Source organism: Mesoplodon mirus (genome assembly GCF_964341445.2).
Source record: "Mesoplodon mirus genome assembly, chromosome: 13".
Taxonomy (NCBI): Eukaryota; Metazoa; Chordata; class Mammalia; order Artiodactyla; family Ziphiidae; genus Mesoplodon; species Mesoplodon mirus.
Genome location: NC_138989.1, coordinates 55,183,104 through 55,200,931, shown reverse-complemented (window position 1 = coordinate 55,200,931; position 17,828 = coordinate 55,183,104). Strand labels below are relative to the sequence as shown.

Below are 17,828 nucleotides of genomic sequence, written 5' to 3'. Positions count from 1 at the left end.
AAAAATGAGAAATCTGTGTGAGTAGGAAAACCTCCCAAAACTGTAGGAAAACCAAATAGACACCGAAAGAAACCAAAGCCTGGAGATATGGGCAAGGTCTCTACTATAAGGTGTCTCAGGTGTCACATTGAAGATTCTCCATTTGTCTGGAAAGTCAGAAGACGTCCTGAAGGTTTTTCATCAGAAACTAAATGCAATAGATTTGTATTATGTAAAGCCTAATCTTGTTATAGTGTGGGAAGTAAATCAGAAGCCCAAGTAGAGATAGCTGGGCCAGTTGGAAAAGTGATGTGTCATTGTAATTCATGTAAGAAGTGGCATTAGCTTCTCTAAGGTGGTAGTAAGTAGAAAGTTGGGGGGATGTAGGAATGGGAGAGGGAGCAGTGGGAAACAGCAGTGGAAATGAGTAGCATTTATTGTCATCCACCTGCACCCCACCCAGTGAGACTCTCACATAATCCCCATTCCTCCCACTTTTGGTAGCAGAGTATAGGTATATAAATAAGTAGATGTTCCCTTTTCTTCTTAATTTATTGTACTATTAATTCCCATGTGTATGCTTAAATATGTATATGTGAATGTGCGTGTGTGTACGTGTGAGAAAAGGAGAGAGAGAGAGAGGAGAGAGAGGTGGGATGAGGGTGGGGATGCCTGCTCCAAACACAGGAGTGTTTTCTTAAACTGATATAACACCTTGTTGGCTAAACGGAGATGCCTATCATCCTTCATTAATAAAAATTAACCGTAAATCTCCTTGCCTCCCACAGGAGGGCCTTTTAAACATTCCATCGGGGGCTTGCAGGGGACGTCTGGCAGTGAGTCAATCAAGAAACAGCAAGAACTGGCAGCAGAATCTACAAGGATTTAAAAAAATATATATATTTATATATATTAAAAGTGTTAAAATATATAAAGTATATATTTAGATTCTTTGTTGTCTATCTGCCAGTCCTAAGCAGGCTTCATCTGAACTTGTTTTCATGGTCTTTCCACAGACAGTCTCTTTTCCCACCCTCCCATCACTACATCCTTATTCTTCCCTCACCACCCCTACACCCCCATCCCCTGCTGTCCTCCTGGTGCTGGAGACCTGTGCAATATCATTTTCCGCATAATAAAATTTGGAGTGACATTAATGTAAGTGTAATTTTATAGAAGGGAATGGGCCTGGCTGATAGTTTCTACCTGCTGTGTTTTGATGATAGACATCAGGATGTCACCATCTGTGTAATGAAATTTCACCTCTGTAATGGTTCAGATTATCAAACATTCTTCCAAGCTGGCTCTGGGAATCTATTTATTTATTTATTTACATATTTATTTATCTGTGAACAGCACTGGAGGCCTGTTTATAATAGAAGTTATGGGCAAAAAGAGTTTTAAGTGCATTAAGCAAAGTAAAGGAGAAGAGAATCTAAACCTTTGCTATTGCCCCATAGATACATTGATCATGAAGTCACTCTTTATAGTCCTAGACAAAAGGTTTTATTTTTACATATATAATGCCCCCATTGCTCTCTAACTGGAACATATCAAATTGATGGGTTAGTGTCAAGTAGATATAAAATTAAGGAACAAAAAATACATTGGGTGTTTTTAATATAGATATTTATATACCATCTCATTTAATCTCCAAACAGTGTTGTCAGGATGCAGTGAGTTAACATACAGCTCCAATAGACACATATAGGTCAAAATATGTAATACTCACCAAAACGTAGGTGCTATTACCCTTCAAAGAAAAAAGTGAGACTCAGAGAAGATAATTAACTTGTCAAGATGACCCAGGAATGAAACATGTTTTAACTCAGATCTGTTTGTCTCACAAATTCATGCACTTTTCATTTCCAAGTTTCTTCCCAGGCACTGAGGCCAAATTGGGACAAGTGAGTGGGATTCAGTAGAGAGAATCTCAGATATGTCCAACTGCCCCAATATGATTCAATATATTCAAGTTGTGATATCGACTATCTGCATCTCTAGTTGCAAGCAATGAACTAGAATTTGTTTGCTTTCTATTTCCTTGATGTGTAGCTGAGAAAAATGTCATTAAGAAGATAAAGAAGATAAGACAGAAAATAAATATTGCTTTATAATCATATCAGGTAGATAGCAAACTGCTTATTCCATGATATTATAAATCCATTTTTGTATGAGTACTTAAAACTATATTTCAGATTATACCCAGATGTCTAGACTTTTTGCAATTCTGAATTCTGAATCAAGTTCTGAATATTATAGCTGATTCTATCTTCTATCTTCTTTTTAAAAAAATGCCAGTAGTATTATTTCATGATTATTCAGTGTCTTATTTTTCTATTTTTAACCTGAAAAACTTCAGAGATTCAAAACGTTGCCTCAATGTTTTAAATCGGTGTGGATGCTTTAACTTTGAGGTGTGCCACAATGGTAAATAATAATAATAATTCAATCACAAAATATTTAAATCATTTACCTCTGTTGTAAATGCATTTTTATAATTTTTACTCATTTGCAATTCTTATAGGATTTCTTGAGTAGGAAAGAAAGGAATGGAGTTAGTATTGTTTGCCACGTAAAATCCAAAGCCTCTTACTTATGTGATGGTCTGTAGGAGTGCAGAACCCACATGAAAATCAATTATAAAGTCTTAGCAAAAACCTGGGAATCGTGGGTATACTTTATTAAGTGCAACTGACATTTGAGTCCCTCTTTTATAATCTCAATTGTTTTTACCCTGTCTCTCATCCATTCTGCATAATCTCACTCTTTTTGATGACTTGGTTTATATCCCACACTGTGTACTTGTCTGACACCCCCAGTTTTATTGAAAACCCTCCTAAGTGATGGGCTACTTTTACCTGCCTTTAAGTCTACTGGGATATCTAGCATAGTGCACTGGACAATCAGGGATTCTGTTTACTTGCATTCAATCACCTCTTTTTACTAGTTTTAAAACCAAAAGAGGTACCTTAGTTTCAATAGAACTCAGAGTTTCTGCCTCTAGTCTATCTAGTGGACCTTCTAAGTGTTCTTATTGTCTCCTGTCATTTCTGGTTCTCAGATTCTCCTGCATGGAGCCTTAAGCCTTTCTTCATTACCTCAGTCAGGAGTCACTGTGGCTGGAGATTGAAGAGCTCATCCTTGATCACCATCTTTTGTGAGCTGAGGAAAGAATCAAAATACTTAATACCTGGACAGATAGCCCAAGAGTCACTGGCGTGTGAAGCCAGCAATGTTTTGTTGGTGGTGAGCACATACTTATTCACTTTGGAATAAACAAACCCAGTGGTATAGGTTTGTTTATCAATAAGGGGTAAGGATAGAGGTGGGGAATAAGTTTATATTCTTGACATCTTCCATCTGGGTCTTAGGGAAAAAAAAAAACCCTGCTATCTCAAAATTGGAATATTTCTTTTAAAATAAGCTTTACGCAGTCCTGAAACTTTTGCATGGACCAGAGGCCAGAGCTTGGAATACTGTCTCTGAGTTAATAAAAGAACTCTAATGAGAGACATTTTATCTATATCTGTGTACACCTATAGCCTCCAAAATACCACATTATACTATTTTATTTGCACTCCTTTCTAAATCACACCTAACTGCATTCAGTTTGATATAAACATTAGATGGTAGATGACGGACATATATTTGATTGTCATTGCTAGGCTTGTCCTAGTAAAGACTTGCTGGCAGAAGTCCAAATCTTACCTACCAAATCTACCTACCTGTGTCTTACTTTCCAATTTCCTCAGAGCCCCTCACATTTTCGCTTCTGGGAATATGCCATTTTCCAACACTTATCAAGATAAATTATTCACTGATGCTTCACCACAAAAAAGACTGTTGCATTCACTGAACTTCTAATCTGAAAATTCAAGTTCAAACACTCATACACACACACACACACACACACACACATACACACCCCACATGCATATAGAGTCTATGCTTTATCCTTCTATTTACTTTTCACTGAGTCCTCCTCCAGTGTTTAAAACTTCTTCAGCTGCTTTGATGTTTGCTCTTTCTTTAGAGGTTAGAGGTGGAAAGATGAACAGTTCAAATGAAGTCTGTTTTCCTTATACTGGGTCTGGAGTCACAGCAGTAAAAGAATACCAGGTTAAGGGTTGAGCTTCATTGAACTGGAATTCTGGGTGTATAAACTAAGGTTAGGGAATTTTCCATTGCTAAAGATTATGAATAGGCATGAACAAGGAGCCAAGGTAACTCAGGAAGTTAGGAGGAACTGGAACTGTCAGTGGCCATAAACTTTTTTTTAAAATAAATTTATTTATTTTTGGCTGCATTGGGTCTTCATTGCTGTGCGCAGGCTTTCTCTAGTTGTGGCGAGCGGGGTCTGCTCTTCATTGTGGTGCACAGCCTTCTCATTGTGGTGGCTTCTCTTGTTGTGGAGCACAGGCTCTAGGCGCACGGGCTTCAGTAGTTGTGGAACCCGGGCTCAGTAGTTGTGGCTCGTGGGCTCTAGAGCGCAGGCTCAGTAGTTCTGGCGCATGGGCTTAGTTGCTCTGCAGCATGTGGGATCTTCCCAGGACCAGGGCATGAACCCGTGTCCCCTGCATTGGCAAGAGGATTCCTAACCACCACGCCACCAGGGAAGCCCGGCCATAAACTTTTGATCAGATAGCTTTTAAGGAGGAAGAAGGTCTTGTGTTTTAGAATAAACAAGATGTTAGAAATCCAGGTCCTATCTTATTACAATAAAAGTGAGGTAAAGAGGTCAGATCTGGGGCCCATTAACTTGCTGTGAAGTTAGAAACAAGAGTTGATTTTCACAGGTCTCAAATCACTGGGAATTTCTGAGTTCATGCAAAGTGTGTTAGCTTTAAGAATAATGTAGTTTCTTTCTACTGCTCTGAATTTGTAATTCAGCCAGAAAATGAAGTTAGGCTCAGTAATTTAGGAATAGAAGAAAATTTCCTCAACTTGTTTACAAACACCTCAAAAATTCTATAGTAACATTACACTAAAATGATGAGAAACTTAAAGCTTTCCCACTAAGATCAGGAACAAGGTAATATGTCCCCTCTCACTACTCCTTTTTGTACTTGAGGTACCAGCTAATGAAATAAAACAAGAAAAGAAAATAAAATGTATATACAGATTGGGAAGGAAGAAATGAAACTATATTTTTTTCACAGATGACATGACCATCTATGTAGAAAATGTGAAAGAATCAACAATAACAACAACAAAAAGACTCCTGGAACTGATAAGCAATTATGGTAAAGTTGCAGAATATAAGTTTCCTATATAAAAGTTAATCACTTTACACTTATTAAAAAAATAAGTGGAATGTGAAGTTAAAAATACAATACCAGGGAATTCCCTGATGGTCCAGTGGTTAGGGCTCTGTGCTTCCACTGCAGGGGGCGCAGGTTCCATCCCTGTTTGGGGGAACTGGGATCTCTCATGCTGCACAGTGCAGCCAAAAAAAAAAAATGCAATACTATTTACATTAGCATCCTCCAAAATGAAATACTAAGGTATAAATCTAACAAAATATGGATAAGATCTATGTAAAGAAAATACAAAATTTTGATGAACAAAATGAAAGTAGAGTCAAATGGAGAGATATTTCATGTTCATGGATAGCGAGACTCAATATTTTCAAGATATCAGTTCTTCTCAACTTGATCAATAGATTCAATGTCATCCCAGTCAAAATCCCACCAATTTATTTTGTGGATATCAACAAACTGATTCTAAAATTTATATAGAGAGGCAAAATACTCACAATAGCCAACACATTAATTAAGTAGAAGAACAAAGTTAGAAGACTGACACTTCCTGACTTCAAGACTTACTGTAAGGCTACAGTAATCATGACAGGCTGTTTGGCATTTGTAAAAGGATAGAGACCTCTGAAATAGACCCACATATATATAGTCAACTAAACTTTGACAAAATAATAAAGTCAGGTGCAGTAGATCCTGTTTCTCTCACGACTTTATTTTTTATAGACTCTACTCAGCCACCCTTTGGTGATGATTTTCTATTATGCAGAGAGAAGCCAGGAATCTAGTTAAACTCATAAGGTCAAAAACTTCTATATGTCTGTGATTAAAGAAAATAAGAAAAAAATTCATATTCAACTGTAAAAAGAAGAGACAATGACATATATATTGTTTGAAATTGCATACAATATATTAAAACCTTGATTGAACTAAACCTAAAGATTTAAAACTTTATATTATCTTGTCTATATTTAGGGAAGGTTTTTTTTTTTTTTTTTTTTTGTGGTATGCGGTCCTCTCACTGCTGTGGCCTCTCCCGTTACAGAGCACAAGCTCCAGACATGCAGGCTCAGTGGTCATGGCTCATGGACCCAGCCGCTCCGTGGCATGTGGGATCCTCCCGGATCGGGGCAAGAACTTGTGTCCCCTGCATCGGCAGGGGGACTCCCAACCACTGCGCCACCAGGGAAGACCTTTACTGATTTTTTGACATAAAAAGTTTACTGACTCTAAGTTAGAGAATAATGATATCAAAAAGTGTCATCTAAGCTACTTTAAGTGACTAAAAATTAAGGACAAATAACTAACAGAACAAAAGAAATTAAAATGTTATGCCTGATGTTTTAGAGAACAAGTAGTTAATGAAAACAATAGGTATTTGACAAGCAAGCAAACAAACAAAAATCCTAACATTAATCCTAAAGAAGAGGGGATATGGCACTAAAACCCCTATTTTCAAGATGCTCCATCATAATAGAATTTAGGGAACATTTCCCCCAGTTTATAGAAGTGAAGGAAAATGCAACTTGAAAGAAAGAAAGAAAGAAAGAAAGAAAGAAAGAAAGAAAGAAAGAAAGAAAGAAAGAAAGGAAGAAAGGAAGAAAGAAAGAAAGAAAGAAAGAAAGAAAGAAAGAAAGAAAGAAAGAAAGAAAGAAAGAAAGAAAAAGAAAGAAAGAAAGAATTAGGGTCTTTTTTAAAGGCATGAATAAATGCCAAAATAAAAAATAGATTATCTTGAGAGTGGTCAAAATTGCATTCACAAGGAATAGAACATAAGTGTTACACACATTGCAGAAAAGAATAAAACAGAAAGTAGGAAAGGGATTTAAATTAGAGACAATACTCTAGTATATCTAACTGATACTTCTTAAATACCTATTGGATTATTAGATGGTGAAAAAATCATTATACACAACCACTCCTCAAATCTGTCTCCCATTATAAATAGTAAAAATGAGGAAGAAATAAATAACTGCCAGAAAATATTATAGAAAGCACTAGGTGCTGTATTACTGATAGGATGATCATTGAAATGTCCCAGATAGTTAGCCATTAACAAATGTCTGCTAAAGATGCTCATATAATGAGCAGATAAAAGGTTTGGGCTAATGGGCTTTCCAGTACCAGTAATACATCTGGGTACCTGCCCACTCAAAAATTTATATTTATGTTTTTAATGATGAATTTTCCTTTCTCATTTTCTTTTTCTTGTATTTTCCCTTTTAACGTCAAGAAAATCTTTCCCAGAAGTTGCCTATGAGACATTATCCACTGTCTCATTGGCCAGAGTTGTGTCACCTCCTACTTTTAATGAAATCATGTAAGTATCTATACTTATATCAGAGAAAATATACTTTAAGATGAAGACTATATCAAGAGTCAAAGAAAGTCATATATAATGATAATAGGGTCAATCCATCAAGAGGATATAATATTTGTAAATACTTATACACTTACTATAGGTGCACCTAAATATACAAATATTAACATATTTGAAGGGATAAATAGATAACAGTACAGTAGTAGGTGTCTTTAATACCCCATTTTCATCAATGGGTAGGTCATCCATATGGAAAATCATAAAGAAACATTGGACTTAAACTACACATTAGAGGAGATGGTCCTAACAGACATATACAGAGCGTTCCATTCAACAACAACAGAATACTCTTTCTTCTCAAGTGCACATGGTACATTTTCCAGGATAAATAATATGTTATGACACAAAGCAAATCATAATACATTTAATAAAATTGAAATCATACCAAGCACCTTTTCTGACCACAGTGGTATGAAACTAGAAGTTAATTACAAGAAGAAAACTGTAAAATTCCTGAATATGTGGCTACTAAACAACATGCTCCTGAACAACCAATGGGTCAAAGAAGAAATCAAAAGAGAAATTTAAAAAAATCTTGAGAAAACTGAATTTGGAAATACAACATAACAAAAACTTGTGAGAACTGCAAAAGCAGCTCTAAAGGGAAGTTTATAACAATAAATGCCTTCATTAAGAAAAAAGAGAAATCTCAAACAACCTAAATTTGCATCTCAAGTGACTAGAAGAAGAAGAACAAATTAAACCCAAAATTATGTGTCGGAAAGAAATAATAAAGATCAGAACAGAAATAAATTATATAAAGACCAGAAAAATAATAGGAAATATCAATGAAACTGAGTGTTTTTTCTAGACTTACCAAGAAAGGAAGAGAGATGACTCAGATTAATAAAATTATAAATGAAAGAGGAGACATTACAGCTGATACCACACAAGTAGAAAGGATCATGAGACTATTATGAACAATTATATATTAACAAACTGGACAACCTAGAAAAAATGTTAAATTCCTTGAAACATACTATCTATGAAGACTAAATCATGAAGAAATAGACAATCTAAACAGGTCATTTACTAGTAAAAAATTGAATGAGTAATAATAAAAAGAAAACAAAAACTCCCAAAAAAGAAAAGCCCAGGACCAGATGGTTTCACAAGTGAATTCTATCAAATATTTAAAGAAGAAATAACACCAGTCCTTCTCAAAATCTTTCAAATAATAGAAAAGGGATAGAACACTTCCAAACTGAGTTTGCAATGGCAGCATTGCCCTGATACCAAAGCCAGAAAACTACACTATAGGCATACCTCAGTAATATTGTGGGTTCCGTTCCAGACCACTGTAATAAAGCAAGTCACATGAATTTTTTGGTTTCCCAGTAGATATAAAAGTTATGTTTACACTATACTATAATCTATTAAGAAAAAAATAGCATTTTGTCTAAAAAAATGTACATAGCTTAATTGAAAAATACTTTATTCCAAAAAATTGCTAACCATCATCTGAACCTTCAGCAAGTCATAAGAGTAACATCAAAGATCACTGATCACAGATCACCAAAACAAATATAATAATAATAAAAAAGTTTGGGATATTATGAAAATTACCAAATGTGAGCAAATATTGTTGGAAAAATTGTGCCTATGGACTGCTTCAATACAGGATTGCCACAAAGCTTCAATTTGTAAAAAACACAATATCTGTGAAGCACAATAAGGTGAAGTACAATAAAATGAGGTATGCTTGTATAAGACAAGAAAATGACAGGCCAACATATTGGGTTGGCCAAAAAGTGCCTTCAGTGTTTAAATAAAAATAAAAGGCACATTTTTCATTTTCATCAAGAACTTTATTGAACAACGTATTCTCCCTTTTGTTCCATTACCTTCTGCCATTTTTCAGGAAACTTCATAATTCCATCTTCCCAAAACTTATCTTTTTGAGCAAGTAACTGTTCCAGGGAACAGTTCTTCCAGGGAATTGAAATTTTTTCCATTAAGATAATTTTGTAAAGACTGAAATAAATGGAAATTCGAAGGTGTAATGTCTGGTGAATACAGCAGATGAATTGGAACTTCCCAGCCAAGCTATAACAGTTTTTGCCTGATTATCAAAGAAATATGCGGTCTTGTGGTATCCTGATGGAAGACTCTGCATTTCTGTTCACTAACTCCAGACACTTTTCATCAAGTGCCACTTTCAGTTGGTCTAATTAGAAGCGGTACTTGTTGGAATTAACTATTTGGTTTTCCAGAAGGAGCTCATAATAGAGGACTCCCTTCCAATCCCACCATATACACAACATCACATTCTTTGGATGAAGACTGGCATTTGGTGTGGTTGGTGGTGTTTCATTTTGCTTGTCACATGATCTCTTCTGTTCCACATTATTGTACAGTACCCACTTTTCATGGACTGTCACAATTTATTTTAAAAATGGAACTTTTTTTACGTTTAAGTAGAGAATCACATGTGGAAATAGAGTCAAGAACGTTTTTTCACTTAATTTATGTGGAACCCAAATATCAAAGTGATTAACATAACCAAGCTGGTGCAAATGATTTTCAATGCTTGATTTGTATATTTTGAGTATGTTGGCTATCTCCCGCGTGGTATAATGTTGATTATTCTCAATTAATGTCTTGATTTGATCCCTATCAACTTCAAATTTTCTACCCGACCATGGAACATTGTCCAGCGAGAAATTTCCAGCACAAAACTTTGCAAACCACTTTTGACACGTTTGATCAGTCACAACGCCTTCTCCATATACTGCACAAATCTTTTTTTGCATTTCTGGTGCGTTTCACCTTTCTTGAAATAATAAAGCGTAATATGTCGAAAATGTTGCTGTTTTTCTTCCATCTTCAATATTGAAATGGCTACATAAAAATTCACCAGTTTTGATGTCTTTTTAAAAATGCACACTGATATGACAGCTGTCAAGTATAATCTAACAAAAATTGTTTTGAATGAAGTTTAGACAACTAAGTGCTACTAGAGCCATCATATGGAAAAAAACAAATGAAACTTTTGGCCAACCCAATATGTTAGAGTATTCAGTAAATGGGAAAACACTACAGAAATATGAGTTAATATTACTGTTACTATACATTCACAGACTCAAAAACACTGCCCATATTTTCACAGAGGTGAGTGTTCAATGAGGATTATTTGTTATATAGGGCTATCAAATTATAATTTTTAAGTGTTTTTAGATGTACTTATCACCTATTTAGCATTAGTTGGTACTAGATTATTTTAAAAAGTAAAATAATTTGATAGCTCAAATTTCCTGGAGATATTTGTATATTTTTCATATTTGTTGACTTCACATACACATTAGTGACTTGGATCTCAATAATGCTAATTATATAACTACATGTCAGGAACTGTGCTAACTACTCTGTGTGTTTCATCTCCCTTCAACCTCATAATTAATTCTATAGAGTGGATATAATAACTTTAATTTCACAGATAAGAAAAATGAGGATTAATGGGGTTTTTGCAAATACGCTGTGTCAGAAAGATCATAACTGGAAAAGGTATGTTTTGTGTCCAAAAATGTATAATATTGTAGACAGCCCTTGTGCTTTACCACTACTTTAACTAGACAGTGTAGATGCTTGATATTCACTTTCAAATTAAATGAATGAATGAATATTGTCTTAGCTTAGATCTGACAACTTTACAAACTCACAATATTTCAGGAAAGGAAAATGTCTGGATCCCAAATATGTAGATTGTGTATACCATAATTATCTATCTTAAGCATTCCACCATTATATCACATTAAACAGGTCCAAGTTGTAACTCATTATTTTCCAAGTAATACTTGCTCCTTTTCCTGTACTCCCTGACTTACTAAAAGGTATCACTATCCACCAAATGTCCTGCCTTAAATATTTTAAGTCCTCTGTCTGCCTAATCTCCTATTAGTAATCCATTTCTAAATCATGTAAATTATTCTGTAAGGTATCTCAAACCCATCCATTTCCCATCTTGCTCCAATCATCACTATCTCTAAGCTGGGTTGTTCTTATAGAGTCCTAACTGGTCCCACCCACTCACATCCATTCTCCATGCTGCTGCTAGACTGTCCTTCTACCATCAGATTTGATTATACAGTATTTCTGCTTTAAACATGAAAAGTATTCCTATTACACTGAAGACAGAGATCAAACACCTTAGCCTGGCCTATGAGGATCTTCCTCATTTTTCCTTCTCCAATTCATTTCACACTTTCCACCATGGAAATAATTAACTAGTTGCACCTTCACAAGCAGGCTAAGTTTTCAGTGTCCTCACATCTTTTGCCTTACTTGTTCATCTGTCGGGACTGCCTTTTCCCACATCTATCCTACTTAGTGACTAACGCAGGACTGACCAGACAGTAATCTTCCCATAAGCTTTACCAGCTGAAGCTTACACAACTCCCCATTAACTCCTGAATCTGTCCCTATTATGACACTATCTCACCGCATTAATTCCTTGCTTGCCACTGACCCCACTAAGTGAAATCAGCTTGAGAACATGGGTCATGTCTTTTTTTTTTTTAATTTTACATAATCAGAATTTAGATGCCTGGCACAATTCTGATGCTCAATAAACTGTTTCAAAAACATAATAAATGAATAAGTGAATGGATAGACAGAAAGGAAGGAAGGAAAGAAAGAAGGGAGAAAGGAAGGGAAAGAGTACAAAAGGAAGAAAGAAAAACGTATGTCCTCTTGCTCAAGAAGAATATAAAAACTTAATACCTGTGGTTTTGGGGGTATGGGGATGGGATCAGAAGCATATGCTACTGTAAGATATAAGTGTTATTTTTAGAGAAAATAAATTATATTGTGTTTTTGTGTAGCAAACTGTAATCCTATCACCTTCCACTGTAAATCTGACCCTCCATGAAATAAATCTTTCCTATAATCTCAGTGTTTTTCTTAAGATGGTATTCTATTCTTTAAAAGAGTAAAATAATCTAATCTGCAGTTCCAAAATTTCACTTTTCAAAAAAAATGAAGATTATTGAAATTTATAAATTTGGCCATGGCAAAATGACATTTATGTTTTTCAGAGTTAAAATGAAATAAAATATCTAACTTACTGGGTTTTGCTTTCATGACAAATAGGCACTGACAAATACACACCACATTACCATCCTTGATTGCTCTGATGGAACTCATTTTCATCTTGTGTTCCTCTAATTACATGAAAATTGCATACTTTTTATGCATGACACATTTTGCACAACTTTAGCAAAAGGTTGTGAAGAGAGGGAAAAAAAAACAAAAAACATTTATCAGTTTTTTCCCCTTTCACAGCAGCAATTGATCATCTTCCTAGCAATCAATCTTGCTTTATGGGCCTATTTTTCTCCACTATTGTTGTAACCAAATGGCAGCAGAAAGGCACTGTACACAAAAAAAAATATGGTGGAGGTTTTTAGGTGTTTTTCTCAGCTTTTAATAGATGAGATTGAGGATGCCCTTGCTTTCCGATGATTGTTCTGAGTTGTTTTCTTTGCTCTTCATTCCCCTCTCTGCCTGGGTTTGAAGCTTTCACCATAGAAAGAGTGGTTGGACTCCTGTTTAAGAATCCTACTCCACTCTTTATTTCTCATTCAAACTACTTTACATTTACAGAGAATATTCAACATTTTAAAGCACTTTCTTATCAATTTTTAAAATTTTAGTTTCATAATAAAATGGGATATATTTAGAGAAGATCATTTTAATCTGCATTTTAAAGATGAGGAAATTGAATGATTATATGACTTGTGACTTTCCTAAATTAATGTGATTTATTTGTTTTGAATCTTGTAGTTGACTCAGAAGTCCTGGCTTCCAGTCCCAGCTTTTCCCAGAGGGGTTGGCTTCTCTTTAATAAAGACCTGGGAAAATAATTTTTCTGCTACCTATCCATAAAAATGCATACAAAGAACACACCAATAACAAATATCAGAGCAAATTACAGTCAATCAATTGGGTGTTTCTTTTACCATTCTTTATTTTTATTCTTTCTGAGAAAGAAGGCAGTGGCGTTCACAGGAAGCTCAGCATCACTGTATTTAACTCGAAAGGAATTGTAGAAGGCACATCTCATTCCTTGAAAATAATGACAAATTATGCAATTTTTGTTTTACTCAACTAGATTGAAGATGCCTGGGGAATAGCCAAGCTGCTTGGCAAAGGGAGGCATTGATGTTTGGGACTTTGGAGCCAAGGGAGCGGCATTGCTTTTCAAACAGGTGCAGGCTCCTAAAGCCTCGCTCATTTCCCCTTTTTGGACAGGCGCAGCACCTGACCAACTTTGGGAGAACAAATCCTCCATCTGGACGAAGGGAAAGAGAGCTGGTCGCCTGTGGAGGTGCAGAGAACAAGGCTCTGCTTCCCTTTGAAGTGCTGGCGTTCTCCTTAATCACCTGGAAAAGTCTTAATTTAAAGAGGGGCTCTTAGACAAGCAGGGGATCTCAAGTATATTTGACTTTCATATCCAATCTACTTCCCTTTCATCAGGTTTATTAAAATTGGTGATGTGTTCATTGTGAACCCCATTTGTATCTGAATATGGAGTACTTCCTTTAGGGTCTCCCTCACTGCTTTGTTTGGTCCTGTGATGCATTCATATTGCTGCCTTTGCCATGGAGTCAATATTTCTGGGGATAAATACTGTGATGTCAGGTACACTGGATTATAATTGTTGCAGGGTAAAAACAATGGGACTTTATGTTCTTAGAATGCCTAATTAGACGACAGTAAATGCATTGTGGGACAGCTGAAAAACACAAGCCTAGGAAGTGCTGAATTTTTCAACAGTGGATATACATGCATTGATGCACTTTATATCTTTACTCATATGAAATAAATATCCTAAAGGAATTCTCTTACTGTTTTAGAAAGATACCTGAAAGATTCACTTTGGAGAAACACACAAAATCCATAAAGCTATAGTCTCAGGAGTACTAGTTAGCTCCATACAGTGCATGGGGAATGTGACAGTCATTCTAGTACACGCACCTCACCCAAATGCCTTCTTTTTAAAAAACGGAGGGAGGATAAGTGACTTTTTGATTTTATACTTGGGTTTGCATCCTGGATGCAACCATATGTTAGGGATACAAGAAACGCAGGGGAGTTCTTGCCATAAAAGAGTTTGTATTTTATGTGAGATAAATAAAATCATCTGAGAATACAACTGTAAAAACAGAATTAAGCATTTAAAAAGATAATGGGAAATCAGAGTAAGACAATTTTAGTCAAAGAAATAGGTAACAGCATTTAGGGATTGCAGTTTGAGATCAGCTTTAAAAGTTGTATAAAGTTATAAAGAGAGGGATGTGGATGGTATATCCTTAGTGTTAATGAATTAAAAGAGAAAATCTGTGTAAGAATAAACCAGCAGCTTCTAGTGGGGACTCTCACTATGTCATAAGGGAAGGTTTTTTTGTTTGTTTTTTTTTATTGTTTAGTTTTTATTTCATAGCCATAAACTTAACTTTTCAATTCAGCTAAACTTGGAGGGGTATAAGGAAAATATGGAACCCAAAGAAGTGCAATGACAGCACAAAAAATATAGTATATTTTGAGCAGATGGGGATGAAGGGGTGCTCTCCTGAGCTACAGAACAAATGGTCTGGTGGTTAAGATAAAATACAAGTCAAATTTATTATTAGATTTGTCCACAGTCAGCAATGGTGATCTTCTTGCTGGTCTTGCCATTCCTGGACCCAAAGTGCTCCATGGCTTCCACAATATTCATGCCCTCTTTCACTTTGCCAAAGACCACATGCTTGCCATCCAACCACTCAGTGTTGGCTGTGCAGATGAAAACCTGGGAACAGTTTCTGTTGAGGCCAGCATTTGCCATGGACCAGATACCAGAACCCATATGCTTCAGGAGGAAATTCTCATCATCAAATTTCTCCCCATAGATGGACTTGCCACCACTGCCATTATGGCATGTGAAGTCACCACTCTGACACATAAATCCCGGAATTGTTCTGTGAAAGCAGGAACCTTTATAACCAAAGCCTTTCTTCCCAGTGCTCAGAGCACGAAAGTTTTCTGCTATCTTTGGAACTTTGTCTGCAAACAGCTCGAAGGAGACACGGCCCAAGGGCTTGCCGTCGAAGATGATGTCAAATAACATGGTAGGGTTGACAATGGTTGGGTAGAGTGGGAGGTTCTGAGGTGAGAGCATCTGCAAAGCCATAAGGAAAGTTTTGAAAAGATCTCTCTGGAGAAATGGAGACTCACCTTTAGGCAGTTATCAGATTGGAAGTTAAAGATGAAGTTCCATTTTTGATTCTGAGCGAAGTCTGTGTGTGTCTGTGTGTGTGTGTGCCCACTCATGCACATGTCAACATCCTTGCCCTCTTATTGCCTCACTCTACAGATCTACAGATTTTCTTGAAGTGCCACTCCCAAATATAGCCCACTTGTCCATGGTTCATATTCAAAAACATCCCTCTGTTTCTCCATCATCTCAATTTTACCTTTGGGGCCCGTTTCCAGCTGATAGGGTAGGAAATGACCAACAACATGAATTTATACCAAGTTGTATATCTAGGACTTCAGTAATATATGACACTTCTCTCAAGACTGTTCATATCTGCAAAGGGTATTACTAACTCAGAGAACCAGTGGAATGTCCCTTCGAGGAATGGACCACTGAGGAGCACTTTTGGGGAACAGGAGGACATCCCAGTGTCCTTAAGTTATCTCCATATACGTGGCTGTCTCCACACTGAAATGCACCTTAGGACAGAAAAGGGCTTGTTCTTCAGCCCTACAGACATTCACAGACCTGTAAACAATGGTGCCTTTCACACTGGGGGCTGGGAGTAGAAAGATGGGTGGGAAGGTGGTGCTTGTAAAATCCCATTTAGGGCATTATTTATTATTCTAGTTTGTAGTTTATGCTTATAGCATCTGTAAAAAATAAACACTCTCCAGAAGAAAGCACAAGTTAACAAGGAGTAGATGAGATTGAATGGGATGACTCCAGCCCTGTTACAAGAGTCACTGGCCCATTAAATGAATGTGCACTGCTACTTCTTAATGCTCTCCATAAATAATCAATTTCTGAAAATACCAAATAATTTTAAAACAGCCCTGTCTGACCTCACTCTCCAGTGATGCTGGATCAGCCCTTGTTGATTTGCCTACCTAGTTTTATATCAATCAGATTTGACATTTTTGATTTTGTGTTTCTTTCCCTTGCCTACTCCTGCACCTATTCCCTTCCCTTGGCAATATTAAATGGTAACTGCCCTCACTCACGGTTAGGGCCCCAAAATGTAGCTTAATATTTATAGGTCTGGACATCTTTTGAAAGAGCAGCAGAGGAATGTAAATACCATTGCAAGAAGCTAGAACATTCTGATGCTGTACTAGGGTTTGATTTCTATCCATATAAAAAGACCCAGGATGTCCAGAGCCTGAACACAGATGGAACTTGAGAAACTGTCAGCCTGAAGTATCTTCTATCAGACTTTCAAATAGAGTGTGATTCAGGAAAAAAGGTTAAAAATATATGATTTTAGCCTCCTTTCTCTTTTTGACTAATTAACTTCTCCAGGTCAAAAGTAATTTTTCCAGTTTCCTAGCTCATAGCAGATAATATTGGTGAAAGAGTTTCATACAATCTCATTTTAAGTACATACTTAAAATATAACCTTCCTATTTGTTTCTTTCTTTTTGGTCTCTATCCTCTCTTACTATATTTCCCCTTTCTTTATTCTTCTCATCCTCTTACTCTGCCTCCTCTTCTTCCTTCTTCTTGTCATCATTCTTGTTTTGAATATAAGTATTGTGTATTTGGTTTGGATTTAATATTTGTGTCCCTCCCCAAAATTCTTATGTTGAAACCTAATTCCCAATATGATAGTGGTTGGACTTGGGACCTTTGGGAAGCAATTGGGTCATGAGGGTAGCACGTTCTTGAATGGGATTAATGCCCTTATAAGAGATCCCAGAGAGTCCCCTCACCCGTTTCTGCCATGTGAGAACACAGAGAGAGAATGACCATCTATGAAACAGAAAGCAGGCCCTTGCCAGATACTGAATCTGCCAGGACCTTGACTTACCAGCCTTCAGAACAGTCAGAAATAAATTTCTGTTGTTTATAAGTGACCCCGTGTATGGTATTTTATAATAGCATCTTGAACAGACTAAGTAAGAATCATAATGTATATTAGTAAGTATGGAATACTGGGAGTACAGAAAAAAGACTTACCATAGAAAATTATAAG

At 36.2% G+C, this 17,828-nt stretch overlaps 1 protein-coding gene across 1 annotated transcript; it reads right to left on the bottom strand.

Annotated features, from left to right (window-relative positions):
* Positions 1–15,065: 15,065 nt before the first annotated feature.
* LOC309814692 (peptidyl-prolyl cis-trans isomerase A-like) lies at positions 15,066–15,735 on the bottom strand. The gene has a single exon (XM_082640778.1). The coding sequence runs from the start codon at positions 15,722–15,724 to the stop codon at positions 15,245–15,247; it is 480 nt and encodes a 159-aa protein (XP_082496904.1). The 5' UTR covers positions 15,725–15,735; the 3' UTR covers positions 15,066–15,244.
* Between the last annotated feature and the right edge of the window lie 2,093 nt (positions 15,736–17,828).

Bases quoted from the DNA above. Each gene is read 5' to 3' on its own strand.
- LOC309814692 (XM_082640778.1), bottom strand. From the start codon at position 15,724: ATGTTATTTGACATCATCTTCGACGGCAAGCCCTTGGGCCGTGTCTCC.